Here is a 15,395-nt window from a genome sequence, read left to right on the forward strand (position 1 = left end):
CACGCAGCATGCCCTTACGACGCCTGCCCCTTGTCCCCCCAGCATGTGTGAGCCCTGGCCCGCCCCCAGCCTCAAGTGCAGACGGCACACTGCCGTCCCAGGGAAAGACAGGGACTCCCTGCAGAGCCACACCCAGCTGGCGGGGGCCCCTCCCAGCCTGAACTCCCCTCCCCGCACTCACCTGTAGCGATGCACAAAGACCCCTTTGAAGATGGCGTTCATCATGTTCTCGATCTCCTCCTGCTGTTCCTGGATCTGAGACAGACACAGGTGCCACCCACAGCACTCCTGCAGGCCCTGCTCCTACCAGCCCAGCACCCGTCCCCACCAGCACCATCCCAACACTCCCATCCCATCCCCACCAGTCCAGCCCTCCCTGGCACCATGCCCCACCCCACCAACCCAGTGTCCCCTAGCACTGTCCCTGCCAGTCCAGGGTCTAGCCTTTGCTCACCTCCCTGCGCTTCTCCAGCAGTGCCTCTAGCTTGTCCGTGGCCCTGCGGCTCGGCCCCTTGTTCCTCTCAGCCTCATACTGCCGCTGGTTGTTGTCTTTGTGCAGGCTCACGCCCAGCGCCACCCTCACCAGCGCCGTCATCAGCTTCATGGCTGGCAAAGAGCATGGAGTGAGCAAAGTGGGGAGCTCTGCATGTAACCCGGTTATGGATCCCCAGGATCGGGGCTACGGCCCCTGCTTTGGAACAGTCTCTAGGAGGAACTCATCAGTGTGCCAGACCCCCGAGGGGTCTCCCTCTTCTTTCAGGGGAAGCCACACGGTTTCACCACCTCCTTAGACTGGGGTTCTGGGGCTGCAGCACCCCTGCTTCCCACCATGAGCTCTGTTCAGCGAGTCCCAGAGACAGACCCTGGGGGAGACTCGCCCGCTCTGCAGGGATTAACACACCCCTCGCCTGGCATTCGCTGTGACACTCACACAGCACTGTCAGAACAGCTGGGTTTATTCGTTAAGTGGCACATAGCACACAGGAAGCTCAGGGGAGTCTAGAGAAATGAAGGTTAAAGCATCCTCCATTCTGGGTAGCCCAGAGCCCAGCCACGTTGTAGGGAACTCCTTGGTTCAAGCTGTCTGCCCGTCTATCCGACCTCTTGGGCCAGACTCCAGCTGAGAGCCCTGACACCTTCCAGCAGCCAACATTTGTCCCCCCACCTCATCTAACTGTTCTGGAGCTGGTGAAATGCCATTCCCCACCTCTCAGCAGGGAGGCTAAGTCCATCTCCCTCTGGGTCCTGGCTTGCTAGGTCTTGGTGACTGGATCTGCCATTGTGTTCTCAAGACCGCCACTGATATGGGACCTAAGGCCCAGACAGCGAGCACCTACCCCTCTGTCTCCTCGCCTGCCCCGAGAGCAAACAGCCACCGCCAATGTTTCCTCTAATTTTTGACAGGCCGGGTGCGCAAAAAATTTCTTCTGTGCAAATTGTTGTGCTTCTGTGCAAATTTTTCTACGCGCGGTGTTGCACTGTGTGCGCAGGGTTTAGGACTCGCACAGCTTAGAGGGAACAGTGGTCACCACCCCCCTACCAGCCTGGGTAACAATGCAGCAATAGGGGAAACTGAGATACAAACAGGACAACAATATTACAAGTTACCCTCCCACTCTCCCCTACAGAGAGGCCATCCGTGGGCTCCCAGCCCTCTGAGCCCATACAGGAAAGCACTGCAGCCCAGCAGAAAGCCAGGATTCCCCAGATACCCCTGACCCAGGCACGCTGCTCTAACTGCTACCTTGCGGTTGCAATGCTAAGGCAGATGCCATTCGCATCCCTGAGGCGGGACTCACCTGCGAGGGTGCTGGTGTGGCGGAAGGCGCGCACCTGGGAGTCGGAGAGGCCAGTGAGCAGGGAGATGAGTGTGTCCATGAGGTACTCGTCGTAGATGATGCTGTACTGACAGCGTCGCACCAGCACTGTCACCAGCTCACAGAATCCCGCCTGGAACTTTCGCCAGGGCTGGGTGGTCAGGACCAGCGGGTACTCAGCAGAGTCCTGCAGAGGGGAGGAGAGGGAAGGCACGAGGAGTGAGACAGGCGTGACGTAGACGTGCCCAGTTACACCTATGTCTGACCATTTTCTCGATACTCCACCAAAGGCTGGGGGTCATGTGTGGTCTCCACTGAAAGCTAAGGATTAGTGGATGGCCATGGTTACTGAGAGATGTTTGGTTTCAGAGTAGCAGTCGTATTAGTCTGTATTCGCAAAAAGAAAAGATGTTTGTACAGGAACTATTTTAAGTGAGATGTATAATATAGACTCATTCTGTTCCAAAACCGTTGGAGCTGAAGCACATCATCTTAAGCAGGGTGTGTGACGATGTGACTCAGCAGGGAGGGGGGAGTGTTGACCTGGGAATGTGCCCTGGGGATGGGAGACCTGAGAGCCTGTCACCTGAGCCAGGAGGGGGAGGGGGAGGTAACACCTCTGCCCAGGAATGTGAACAGGGGCTGCAGCAGGGAACCTGCTGGGTGAGTTTAGTTTCAGTTTGGGGCTGGGTGGAGGAACACAGGGAACCCTAGGGCTGGGGTCTAAGCTCCCTGCTCCCCCAGAAGGACGTGATTGAGGGGTCTTGGTTGTACCCACAAGCTCTGTTTTTGGACTGTGTTCCTGTTGTCCAATAAACCGTCTGTTTTACTGGCTGGCTGAGAGTCTCAGTGGATCCCAGGAAGAGGGGTGCAGGGCCTGGACTCCCCCACACTCCGTGACAACTGGTGGCAGCGGTGGGATCTACTGCACCCCGTGAACGGCGCTTCCTGCAGTAAGTGACTGGGGAGCAGTAAAACGAAGGGGAATTGACGGGGACCAGGCGTGCTGAAGATTCAGAGAGAGACGGTTTCGGGGGGCGGTTAACCCCTGGGAATGTGTGACCAGAGAGAAAGACTTTTGCAGTAACAGGGTCCCCCGGGGGATTGCAGCGAGCGGTCCCAGGGGCGGAGGAATCTGCAGCTCGACCCTGGCAAAGAGGTGGTGACCTCGAGAAGGACTGGCACACGAGGGGCTTTTCCAAGCTGCCCGGCCTGCGAGGGGCCAGCAGGGAGATGTACGCTAAACGCCTGAAGAGCGACCTGGTGGAGCTGTGCAGGCAGAGGGGGCTGCACATCGGGAGGTCCACCAAGGAACAGCTGATTGCCCAGCTGGAGGAGAGGGATCGCTTGGATGACCCGATCCCTGTCCCTGAGGGAAGCCGCCCGGCAGACGCAGCGTGGGCCCTGGGGCCTGACCGGGCTGGGAGGGGTCAGACTGCTGCTGAGGACATCCCGAGACCCTTCCTACCTATGTCCGGGGGAGGGGTTGGGGGAAGCCCGGCGAATACCGAGGGCACCCTGACCCCGGCACCCAGCAGGGGATCCTCCCGGCGGAGCTCCCCATCCCTGGAGCGGAGGCGGCTGGAATGGGAGAGGGAGATGAAAATGAGGGAGCTGGAGGATCATGAAAAACAACGTCAACATGAGCAGGAGGAGAAGGAGAAACAACGTCAACATGAGCGTCAGGAGAAGGAGAAACAAAGACAGCATGAACTGGAGCTGGCCAGGCTGAGGAGCAGTGGGGCCCCGGCTGCGGCTGCGGTGAGTGCGGGGGGACCCAAGACTGCAAGGAGCTTTGATAAGTGCTTCCTGGCCCAGCGGAAGGAGGGGGAGGACATAGATAGCTTCCTGACGGCCTTTGAGAATGCCTGCGAGCTGCACAGGGTTGACCCTGCAGACAGGCTCCAGTTCCTCACCCCCTTACTGGACCCCAAAGCCGTGGAGGTGTACAGCCGAATGACAGGGGCGGAGGCAGGGGACTATGAACTGTTCAAACAGGCCCTGCTCCGTGAGTTTGGGCTGACCCCCGAGATGTACCGGAGAAGGTTCCGGAGTCAGCGTAAAACGCCTGAGGTCACCTACCTACAACTGGCCAACCGGATGCAGGGATATGCCCGCAAGTGGACAGCGGGGGCCCGAGCTAAAGAGGACCTGCTTGACCTAATCGTACTGGAGCAACTGTATGATCAGTGCCCGTCCGACCTGAGGCTGTGGCTGGTGGACAAAAAGCTCGAGAACCCCCAGCACGCAGGGCAGCTGGCCGACGAGTTTGTGAACAGTCGGTCAGGGGGTAGCCGGGAGGAGTCCCAAAAGAACAGGCCCCCCCCGATGCAGAGAGAGAGTCACCAGGGGGCCTCCCAGCGGGGAAATAGGGAGAACCCCCTCCCACGGGGAACGCCTGGCGTCAGGCCCCTCCGACCCGCTCGAGGGGACCAACGTGACCTGAGCTGCTATCACTGTGGCCAGAGAGGCCACGTACGGTCCCAGTGCCCCGGGCTCAGGGACAAACTGAGCAGACCCAACCTACCCAGGGTTAACTGGGTAGGGACCCAGCTGGACGAGGGGCAGATGACCCAGGAAAGGGGGCCTACCAGTTTACCACCTGCCCCGGAGGGAAGAGTACCCCAGGCCAGCTCCACCAGAGGGCTGGAGGCTCTGGACTCAGGGTGCTCAGTTTACAGGGTGGGCGCGGGGCTGTCCCTCCGGAGAGAGTGCCTTGTTCCCCTGGAGGTGGATGGGAGGAAGGTCAATGGATACTGGGATACGGGCGCGGAGGTGACGCTGGCCCGGCCCGAGGTGGTGGCCCCAGATCGGGTGGTGCCCAACACCTATCTGACCCTGACAGGGGTGGGCGGGACCCCATTTAAGGTGCCCGTGGCAAGGGTACACCTGAAATGGGGGGCCAAGGAGGGCCCCAAGGATGTGGGGGTACACCACCATTTGCCCACTGAAGTTTTGATGGGGGGAGACCTAGAGGACTGGCCAAGCAAGCCCCAGGCCGCCCTGGTTGTGACGCGTAGCCAGAGCCGGCGAGGGGCACTGCGCCCTGACCTCGGGGAGGGTATCACACCGGAGGCGCAGGACCCTACCCTGGTGGGGAGGGAGGGCCGAGGGGCACGGCTCAGAGAGGCGGAGGCCTCGGACCTGGCCAGCGAGAGGGAACCGGGCCCCATCCCTGCCCCAGCCGCTGAGTTCCAGGCCGAGTTGAGGAAAGATCCCTCCTTGCGGAAGCTCAGGGACCTGGCCGACCTCAGTGTGGTACGGACCATGAGAGGCTGCCAGGAGAGGTTCCTGTGGGAGAAGGGGTTCCTGTACCGAGAATGGGCTCCCACAAGGGAAGTAGAGTCCTGTGGGATCAGGAGGCAGCTGGTGGTCCCCCAGAAGTATCGCCGCAGGCTCCTGTACCTGGCCCATGACATCCCCCTCGCAGGGCACCAGGGAATCCGGCGCACCCGGCAGAGGTTGCTACAGAACTTTTACTGGCCCGGGGTCTTTACCACGGTCCGGCAGTATTGCCGATCCTGTGACCCTTGTCAGAGGGTGGGGAAGGCCCGGGACAAGGGGAAAGCGGCTTTGAGACCTTTGCCCATCATAGAGGAGCCTTTCCAGAAGGTGGCCATGGACATCGTGGGGCCTCTCAGCAAGACGACCCGGTCGGGGAAGAAATACATTCTGGTGGTGGTAGATTTTGCCACTCGCTACCCCGAGGCAGTGCCCTTAGCTTCCATTGAAGCAGACACCGTGGCCGATGCGCTCCTGACCATTTTCAGCCGAGTGGGGTTCCCCAAGGAAGTCTTGACAGACCAAGGCTCCAACTTCATGTCGGCCCTGCTCCGGTGCTTGTGGGAGAAATGTGGGGTCCGGCACGACTGGGCCTCAGCTTATCACCCCCAGTCCAATGGGCTGGTGGAGAGGTTTAACGGGACGCTAAAGATGATGCTGAAAACCTTTATGAACCAGCACCCACAGGATTGGGACAAGTACTTACCTCACCTGCTGTTCGCATACAGGGAGGTGCCCCAGGAGTCTACCGGATTTTCGCCTTTCGAACTGTTATATGGCAGGAGGGTGAGGGGCCCCCTGGACCTGATGAGAGACGAGTGGGAGGGGAAGGCCACTCCCGATGGAGAGACAGTGGTGGAGTATGTCCTGATCTTCCGAGAGAGACTGGCTGAACTCATGGGCCTGGCCAGGGAGAATCTGGCCAGAGCCCAGAGGAAGCAGAAGGTCTGGTATGACCGCACGGCACGGGCCCGTGCCTACGCCACCGGGGATCAGGTGATGGTTCTCATCCCAGTGAGAAAGAACAAACTACAGGCCGCCTGGGAGGGCCCTTTCAAGGTCGTCAAGCAGCTCAATGAGGTAAACTATGTGGTGGAGCTGTCAAACCGGGCGCACCACCGCCGGGTGTACCATGTGAATATGATGAAGCCATATTATGCCAGGGGGAATGTGGTGTTGGCCGTGTGTGGACAGTGGGAAGAGCAGGGAGATGACCCTTTAGTAGATCTATTCCCTGGGACCAGAGCTGGTTTCCCCCTGGAAACAATTCCCCTCTCGGATCAGCTAACCCCTGCCCAGCAAGCTGAGGTCAGGGAGGTGCTGCATCCGTACCGACAGCTGTTTTCCAACCAGCCTGGACGCACTAATCTGACTGTCCACCGGGTGCAGACAGGGTCGCACCCTCCGATAAGATGCTCCCCCTTCCGAGTCACAGGGAAAACTGCTCAGGACCTGGAAAGAGAGGTCCGGGACATGCTGGCTTTGGGGGTGATCCAGCCATCTGCCAGCCCTTGGGCCTCGCCGGTGGTGCTGGTCCCCAAAAAGGACGGGTCGGTCCGGTTCTGTGTGGACTATCGGAAGCTCAATGCCATCACTGTATCTGATGCCTACCCCATGCCCAGGCCGGACGAGCTCCTAGACAAGCTGGGAGGAGCTCGGTACCTTACCACCATGGACCTTACAAAGGGCTACTGGCAAGTGCCGCTGGATGCAGATGCCCGACTGAAATCGGCCTTTATCACCCCTCTGGGGCTCTATGAGTTCCTGACCCTGCCTTTCGGCCTCAAGGGAGCACCGGCCACCTTCCAGCGCCTGGTGGACCAGCTCCTGAGGGGGATGGAGAGTTTTGCCGTGGCGTATATTGATGACATCTGTGTCTTTAGCCAGACCTGGGAGGACCACGTGTCCCAGGTTAGACAAGTGCTGGACCGACTCCAGGGGGCTGGGCTGACTGTAAAAGCGGAGAAGTGCAAGGTGGGGATGGCGGAAGTATCTTACCTGGGCCATCGGGTGGGGAGCGGCCACCTAAAGCCGGAACCAGCCAAGGTGGAGGTGATCAGAGACTGGCCCGCTCCCCACACCAAAAAGCAGGTCCAAGCCTTTATTGGGATGGCAGGATACTACCGAAGATTTGTGCCCCACTTTAGCGCCATCGCCACCCCCATCACGGAGCTATGCAAGAAGGGGAAGCCAGACAAGGTGGTCTGGACCGAACAGTGCCAGGTGGCTTTCCGGGCGCTGAAGAAGGCTCTGGTCAGTGGCCCAGTTCTGGCAAACCCAGACTTTGACAAGCCCTTTGTGGTGTTCACCGACGCCTCAGACACGGGACTGGGGGCGGTGTTAATGCAGGAGGATGAAAAGGGGGAGAGACACCCCATCGTGTACCTGAGCAAGAAGTTGCTACCCCGGGAGCAACACTACGCGGCCATCGAGAAGGAGTGCCTGGCCATGGTGTGGGCCCTCAAGAAACTAGAACCCTATCTCTTCGGGCGGCACTTCACCGTCTACACCGACCACTCTCCCCTGACCTGGCTGCACCAGATGAAAGGAGCCAACGCCAAACTCCTGAGATGGAGCCTGCTCCTGCAGGATTACGACATGGACGTGGTCCACGTGAAGGGAAGTGCCAACCTGATAGCGGATGCGCTGTCCCGGAGAGGGGGCCCCGAACTTCCCCAGGTCACTGGTCAGCGTGACCCCGCTCAGTTCAGTCTCAAAGGGGGGAGAGATGTGACGATGTGACTCAGCAGGGAGGGGGGAGTGTTGACCTGGGAATGTGCCCTGGGGATGGGAGACCTGAGAGCCTGTCACCTGAGCCAGGAGGGGGAGGGGGAGGTAACACCTCTGCCCAGGAATGTGAACAGAGGCTGCAGCAGGGAACCTGCTGGGTGAGTTTAGTTTCAGTTTGGGGCTGGGTGGAGGAACACAGGGAACCCCAGGGCTGGGGTCTAAGCTCCCTGCTCCCCCAGAAGGACGTGATTGAGGGGTCCTGGTTGTACCCACAAGCTCTGTTTTTGGACTGTGTTCCTGTTGTCCAATAAACCGTCTGTTTTACTGGCTGGCTGAGAGTCTCAGTGGATCCCAGGAAGAGGGGTGCAGGGCCTGGACTCCCCCACACTCGGTGACAGGGTGCGCCTCAGAGCTAACTCAGCTAAGAGAGAGAATAATTAACCACTTTCAACACAGCCCCACCCTGTGTTTACTGTCTGAGCAATATGCAGGCCCGAGCATTTAGACAGAAGAACCCCAAGAAAACCCTCTGAGTAGGGAACCCTCAGGGCTAAGCTGAGGTTAATGAAATGCCCTCATTATGAAAAGAGACAGAAAGTCTGGGAGAAGGATGGGCACAAGAGGTGATCCACTCTGCAGGCAACACTCCATCAGCATGAGTGTCTGATGAAAAGCTTTCAGAGTAGCAGCCGTGTTAGTCTGTATTCGCAAAAAGAAAAGGAGTACTTGTGGCACCTTAGAGACTAACAAATTTATTTGAACATAAGCTTTCCTGAGCTACAGCTCACTTCATCGGATGCATTCAGTGAAAAGCAGATCCCAGCTTTCTGGACTGGACAAATGCTGTAGGGACGGATCACTGGGTTAGAAACACTTTATGAGACGGTCAGTAAATACAGGCTACAGATTGCATCCGATGAAGTGAGCTGTAGCTCACGAAAGCTCATGCTCAAATAAATTGGTTAGTCTCTAAGGTGCCACAAGTACTCCTTTTCTTTTTGCGAATACAGACTAACACGGCTGCTACTCTAAAGGCTACAGATTGCAAGTCAAACGTTTCTTTTCCCTGTACCCTGATGTGACGCAGTAGGGAGGGGGGAGTGTTGACCTGGGAATGTGGCAGGGGAGTTGCGAATACAGACTAACATGGCTGCTACTCTGAAACCTGTCACTGGGGATGGGATACCTGAGAGCCTGTAACCTGAGCCAGGAGGGGGGTGGGGTGGGGGGAAGGTAACACCTCCGCCCAGGGAAACTAGACAAAGGCTGCAGGAGAGAGCCTACTGGAGGGGCTTTGGTTTCAGTTTTGAGCTGGGTGGTGGAACGCAGGGAACCCCAGGGCTGGGGTCTAAGCTCCCTGCCCCCCAGAATGACTTGACTGAGGGGTCCTGGTTGTACCCACAAGCTCTGTTTTAGACTGTGTTCCTATTGTCCAATAAATCTTCTGTTTTACTGGCTGGCTGAGAGTCACAGTGAATCCCAGGAAGAGGGGTGCAGGGCCTGGACTCCCCCACACTCCGTGACACCATATGTTTCCAAATCCATTTCCTGGCTTTTATTTGAATCTTTAGCTTGAGCTTTGTTAAATCAACTTCACTCCGGTTTTACTAGACACCTGCCTAAGAGCCTTGTGCTCAGGAGTGCTGAACAGAGGAGAGGCTGGTGGAGTGGGGCGTGGTGCTCCATGGGGCAGCAGACCCGTGTGCATTGCGGGTGTCCAGAAGATAAGGGGCTGGGCACTCGAGTGTAATGAAGTGGGGCATGTGGATTGCTAGCCCGCACTGGGAAAGAGGGGACTTGTGACAGCCCAGAGTGGAACCCTTGTGCTACCAGCAGTTTTGTGAGAGTGTACCCCCACTGGGCACAGACAAGGCTCTCTCATACACCATAAGCAGGGGGTAGCGATTTACCAACAGGTATGGGGGGGCACCGCCCACTGCCCCCTATGCCAGACCCCATGCTCCTCTGTCTCCTCCCAGCCACCCTTACAGGGGATGAGCTGGGCCTATATGCACTACCCCTACCCTCCTGGGAGCCCTGCCTGGACAGCTCCTCCCTCCCCTGCCCCACACACTGGGCACCTCATCAAACTGCTCCGTCAGCAGCTGGATGATCTCCGAGTTTTGCTGCTTCCTGAACATCTCCGGGGTCACGACACCTGCCATGGGGAGAGAGGTGAGAACGGGTGGCAAGGGGACAACCAGCCAGGACTCCTGCCCTGGGCTCCCCACAGACTACCCAGGGATCTCTCAGTGGTTCCTCCCCCGGAAAAGGCAGGAAATGGGGCTTGGAGCTCACCCTAAAAAGAGGTGTTGGGGACAAATCCAGAGGTGGGGACCAGCGCCTGGAGCTGAGCTGTGCCACACAGACACAGATGGGTACAGAGCTGGGCCAGGGATCTCAGGATGCAGGCCCAGGGCCTCTCACCTTTGCAGCCACAGGAGTGGATGAAGAAGTTGACGAGCTCCAGGAACCCAGCTTCCTTGTTCTGCTTGTAGCTCTCCAGCCAGTCGTCCACCACAGACTTAGGGTACAGGAGACGTGAGGAAAGAGACAGAAGGAGAAGTAGGGGTTAAGCAGGGCATGGGATACAGAGATAGGGCCTGAGCACCCAAAGTCAAGCAGTGAGTCAGCAGAGCCGGGGACAGAACCCAGGAGTCCTGACTCCCTGCACCCTCTGACCACTAGATCCCACTCCCCTCCCAGAGCCAGGGACAGAACCTAGGAGTCCTGGCTCCCAGCCCCCTCGCTCTCACCCACCAGCCCCCACTCCCCTCCCAGAGCTGGGGAGAGAACCCAGGAGTCCCAGTGATACTCCCGTGCAGTGACATGGGGAGGGTGGAAACAGGGGGATGAAGAGGGTGTGATTACCTCCATGGCACTCTTAGCCAGCCTCACTACCTCAAAGAGGTTGCTGGGCTCCTGGTTTCTCTCAGCCAGGCTACCCCCATCTCTGCTGGCATCTTTCCGGGATCGCTTGGCTGTCTGGGGGAGGAGGGGGAGGAGAAAAGACACAGCCTGAGCCCTGTGTTCGAGTATATCACAGCTTCATGAGAAGTGTGCCTGAGAGACAACACTGAACCCATGCTGCAGGGACCCGAAAGCCAGGTGAGGCTGGGGTTCCTGCCCTGGCTGGCCACAACAGGGGGAAGGGGGAGGCTGGGACCAGAGTCAGAAGTTCCTGGGCTCTGCTGCACCTGCATCCCATCAGCTCCATGGCACAAAGCTGGCTGAAGCAGAAGAGCTGGGATCAGACTGAGTGGGGGCAAAGAGAGGCTAGGGGGGCACAGAGGACCAGGCTGAAGCTCAAGGGGGGTTGAGGGTGTCCACATGAGGGGACGCTGGGGAGCCTGGAGGTGTACCAGTGTGCGGCTCAGGGGGCTGGGAGACTGGAGAGGAGACAGGCAAGGGCCATGCATACCAGGGTGTGGCTAAGAGGGGTCCTAGTGCCCCGCTTGCCGCCCTTCCAGAGCGTGTCCTCAAAGTCACTGCCTGAGTCGGAGCCACCTCCATCCTCACTGCTGCTCAGGTCCCTGTGGGCAGAGCACACGTCCTGAGCAGACAGCCGCCATGGCCTCACTGCCCTCCCCCAGCTGCCCTCCTCACAGCCCCAGGGCTCCCACCATGCCATCTGGCACGCCCACACCACCCCAGCAACCTCTGTGGTCTGAGGACTCCCCGGTGACAGACATGTAGGACTGGAAGGGACCTCGAGACTAGTCCAGACCCCTGCAGTGAGGCAGAACTAAGTATTATCTAAACCAGTGGTTTTCAAACTGGGGTACACAAGCTCTCGTCAGGGGGTACATGAGAAAAATCCTGTGGTGGCAGACAATGCACCGTGTTATTCCTTACCAACCTTTGTTTCTGCTTTCACAGGTATATTATAACCCTCTCTCAGATGGGGGTACGCGGTACACTCGATTATTTGGAAAGGGGTATGCAGCCTAAAAAGTTTGAAAACCACTCAACTAAACGATCCCTGACAAGTGTCTGTCTAACCTGCTCTTAAAAACCTCCCGTGCCGGAGATACCACAGCCTCCCTGGGCAATTTGTTCCAAGGCTTAACCACCCGGACAGCTAGGAAGGGTTTCCTCATGTTTTACCTAACCCTCCCTTGCTGCAGTTTAAGCCCTTTGCTTGTTGTCCCGTCCTCAGGACTGAAGGAGAACAATTCATAACCCTCCTCTTTATAACCCCCTTTTATGCATTTGAAAACTGTTTTCACATCCCCCCCTCAGTCTTCCCTTCTCCAGACTAAACAAACCCCATATTTTCAATCTTTCCTTATAGCTTGTGCTTTCTAGATCATTCATCGTTTTTGTTGCCCTCCTCGGGACTTTCTCCAATCTGTCCACCTCTTTCCTGAAGCGTGGCGCCCAGACCTGGACACAGTACTCCAGTTTAGGCCTCATCAGTGCTGAGTGGAGCGTGTCATGCTTAGATCACTCCTGCTAACACAACCCAGAATGATGTTCACTTTTTGGGCACATTTTTGCTCATTTATTTTGGGATCCACCTCAACCCCCAGACGCCTGCCTCAAGTGCTCCTCTCTCGGCACTCACACTTCCATTTTGTATTTGTGCATTGTGTATTTGTCCCTCGGGGTAGAAATTTGCATTTGTCCTGAGTGAATTTCACCCTGTTTGTTTCAGACCATTTCTCCTGTTTGTTCATTTGGAATTCTAACCCTTGCAACCTGCTTGGTACCATCCGCAAGCTGTGTAAGTGTGCAGTCTATGTCATTACCCAGTGCTAACGCCTGACCCATCACCCTCCAGCCTTCCCCAACTCTGTCCCCACACCAGCAGTCCTCCAGTGCTGCCCCCCCGCCTGCTCCCAGACAGCCTGCACCGTGCTCTGCACCCCACTCACGGGACATCTGGCACCCCGGAGGCTGGCAGGGAGCCCATCTCCGCATCCCCCTGTGCCACGGAGGAGCTGGAGCTGGCCCACATGCCCTGCGGCTGCACCAGGGAGGAACTGGAGCTGCCTGGGGAGTCAAGAACGCGGGAGGATTTCCGCAGTAACATGGCGGGAGGGAGCGAGGCCTGGATCTGGGAGCAGCCTGTGGGAAGAGCACAGCACATGTGACGGGATAACGGGGATGGAGAGCGTGGCCCCCCCAAAGCCCAACAAGGGGAAACCACCTGCAGAGTCACCTACCCCTGCTCTACAGACACCCCCCTGGAGACTGGCCCTGAGCCAGGCCAGCCACCCCCACAGGGACCCGCCCAGGGGGAGTCACCCCCACACCGGGACTCGGCCCGCGGACACACTGAGGGGAGTCACCCCCTCCCCCCACAGGGACCCGCCATGGGGCACTCACCCTCCCCCCCCCGACACACTGAGGGGAGTCACCCCCTCCCCCCACAGGGACCCGCCATGGGGCAGTCACCCTCCGCCCCGGGACACACTGAGGGGACCCGCCCCGCACAGGGACCCGCCATGGGGCACATACCACCACCCCCGGACACACTGAGGGGACCCGCCCCCCACAAGGATCCGCCATGGGGCAGTCACCCTCCCCCCCCGGACACACTGAGGGGACCCGCCCCCCACAGGGTCCCGCCAGGGGGCAGTCACCCCCCCCCCAGGACACACTGAGGGGACCCGCCCCCCACAGGGACCCACCAGGGGGCAGTCACCCCCCCCAGGACACACTGAGGGGACCCGCCCCCCACAGGGACCCGCCATGGTGCAGTCACCCCCCCCAGGACACACTGAGGGGAGTAACCCCCTCCCCCAACAGGGCCCCGCCAGGGGGCAGTCACCCCCCCCAGGACACACTGAGGGGAGTCACCTCCTCCCCCCACAGGGACCCGCCAGGGGGCAGTCACCCTCCCCCCCCAGGACACACTGAGGGGAGTAACCCCCTCCCCCCACAGGGCCCCGCCAGGGGGCAGTCACCCCCCCCAGGACACACTGAGGGGAGTAACCCCCTCCCCCCACAGGGTCCCGCCAGGGGGCAGTCACCCCCCCCAGGACACACTGAGGGGAGTCACCCCCTCCCCCCACAGGGCCCCGCCAGGGGGCAGTCACCCTCCCCCCCCGGGACACACTGAGGGGACCCACCCCCCACAGGGCCCCGCCAGGGGGCAGTCACCCCCCCCCAGGACACACTGAGGGGAGTCACCCCCTCCCCCCACAGGGTCCCGCCAGGGGGCAGTCACCCCCCCCCCGGGACACACTGAGGGGAGTCACCCCCTCCCCCCACAGGGACCCGCCAGGGGGCAGTCACCCTCCCCCCCCCGGGACACACTGAGGGGAGTCACCCCCTCCCCCCACAGGGCCCCGCCAGGGGGCAGTCACCCCCCCCAGGACACACTGAGGGGAGTCACCCCCTCCCCCCACAGGGTCCCGCCAGGGGGCAGTCACCCTCCCCCCCCCGGGACACACTGAGGGGAGTCACCCCCTCCCCCCACAGGGACCCGCCAGGGGGCAGTCACCCTCCCCCCCCCGGGACACACTGAGGGGAGTCACCCCCTCCCCCCACAGGGACCCGCCAGGGGGCAGTCACCCCCCCCAGGACACACTGAGGGGAGTCACCCCCTCCCCCCACAGGGTCCCGCCAGGGGGCAGTCACCCTCCCCCAGGACACAGAGGGGAGTCACCCCCTCCCCCCACAGGGTCCCGCCAGGGGGCAGTCACCCTCCCCCAGGACACAGAGGGGAGTCACCCCCTCCCCCCACAGGGTCCCGCCAGGGGGCAGTCACCCTCCCCCAGGACACAGAGGGGAGTCACCCCCTCCCCCCACAGGGTCCCGCCAGGGGGCAGTCACGCCCCCCCGGACACACTGAGGGGAGTCACCCCCTCCCCCCACAGGGACCCGCCAGGGGGCAGTCACCCTCCCCCCCCCGGGACACACTGAGGGGAGTCACCCCCCACAGAACACAGGGGCGGGGCTGCTCCTCACTGAGACCCCCGCCCTGCACCTCACGGCCGTTGGGGGGGCGTCACGCGAGGGGAAGGGTCTCGAGCCCCCAACGGCAGCTGGGTGGGCGGGGCTCGCGCCCCTCTATCGCCTACTTAGAATAAGGGAAGGGGAGTCACGTGGGGTGGAGTCTCGCGCTCCCTTCACCCGCCTGGCCGCTGTCGCGCGCGCCGCTCTACCGGCCGCGTTCTCCTCAGCCTCGGCCCAGCGCGGGAAACGCTCAGGCCACGCCCAGCACGAGGAGCCCGCGCGCCAACACTGCGCAGGCGCGGAACCGCTCTCCCTCCGCCCCCTCCTTCCCTGTGGCCTAGCCCCGCCTCCTCCCGCCCCGCCCCCTGAGCGGAGACCACGCCCCCGCCCCCGCCCCCGCCGGCCTCTGAGACGCCCCCCACCCTCGGGGGAGAAGCTCCCCCTCTCCAGCCAGCCCTGCCCCCAGAAGCCCCACCCTCTCCCCTGGTTCCACCCCTTGCAGATTAGACCCCGCCCCTGCCGGGGTTCTGTGTCAGCTAAGCCCCGCCCCCTCCCCTGGCTCCACCCCTTGCAGATTAGACCCCGCCCCTGCCGGGGTTCTGTGTCAGCTAAGCCCCGCCCCCTCCCCTGGCCCCACTCCTTGCAGATTAGACCCCGCCC

The 15,395-nt window shown here is 60.5% G+C and overlaps 1 protein-coding gene across 1 annotated transcript in view; it reads right to left on the reverse strand.

Moving 5' to 3' along the window:
• STAG3 (STAG3 cohesin complex component) overlaps positions 1-12,864 on the reverse strand; it is a 27,895-nt gene extending 15,031 nt beyond the window's left edge. Inside the window, exons 1-8 of the mRNA XM_073326890.2 lie at positions 12,707-12,864; positions 11,251-11,362; positions 10,701-10,814; positions 10,257-10,353; positions 9,911-9,987; positions 1,800-2,004; positions 455-606; positions 182-255 (exon numbers count right to left, since the gene is read on the reverse strand). Of these exons, the coding sequence (XP_073182991.2) occupies positions 182-255; positions 455-606; positions 1,800-2,004; positions 9,911-9,987; positions 10,257-10,353; positions 10,701-10,814; positions 11,251-11,362; positions 12,707-12,864 (989 nt within the window). The remainder of the gene's footprint in view (positions 1-181; positions 256-454; positions 607-1,799; positions 2,005-9,910; positions 9,988-10,256; positions 10,354-10,700; positions 10,815-11,250; positions 11,363-12,706) is intronic.
• Positions 12,865-15,395: the final 2,531 nt, after the last annotated feature.

Source organism: Lepidochelys kempii, chromosome 28, assembly GCF_965140285.1.
Source record: "Lepidochelys kempii isolate rLepKem1 chromosome 28, rLepKem1.hap1, whole genome shotgun sequence".
In the NCBI taxonomy this organism is placed as follows: domain Eukaryota; kingdom Metazoa; phylum Chordata; order Testudines; family Cheloniidae; genus Lepidochelys; species Lepidochelys kempii.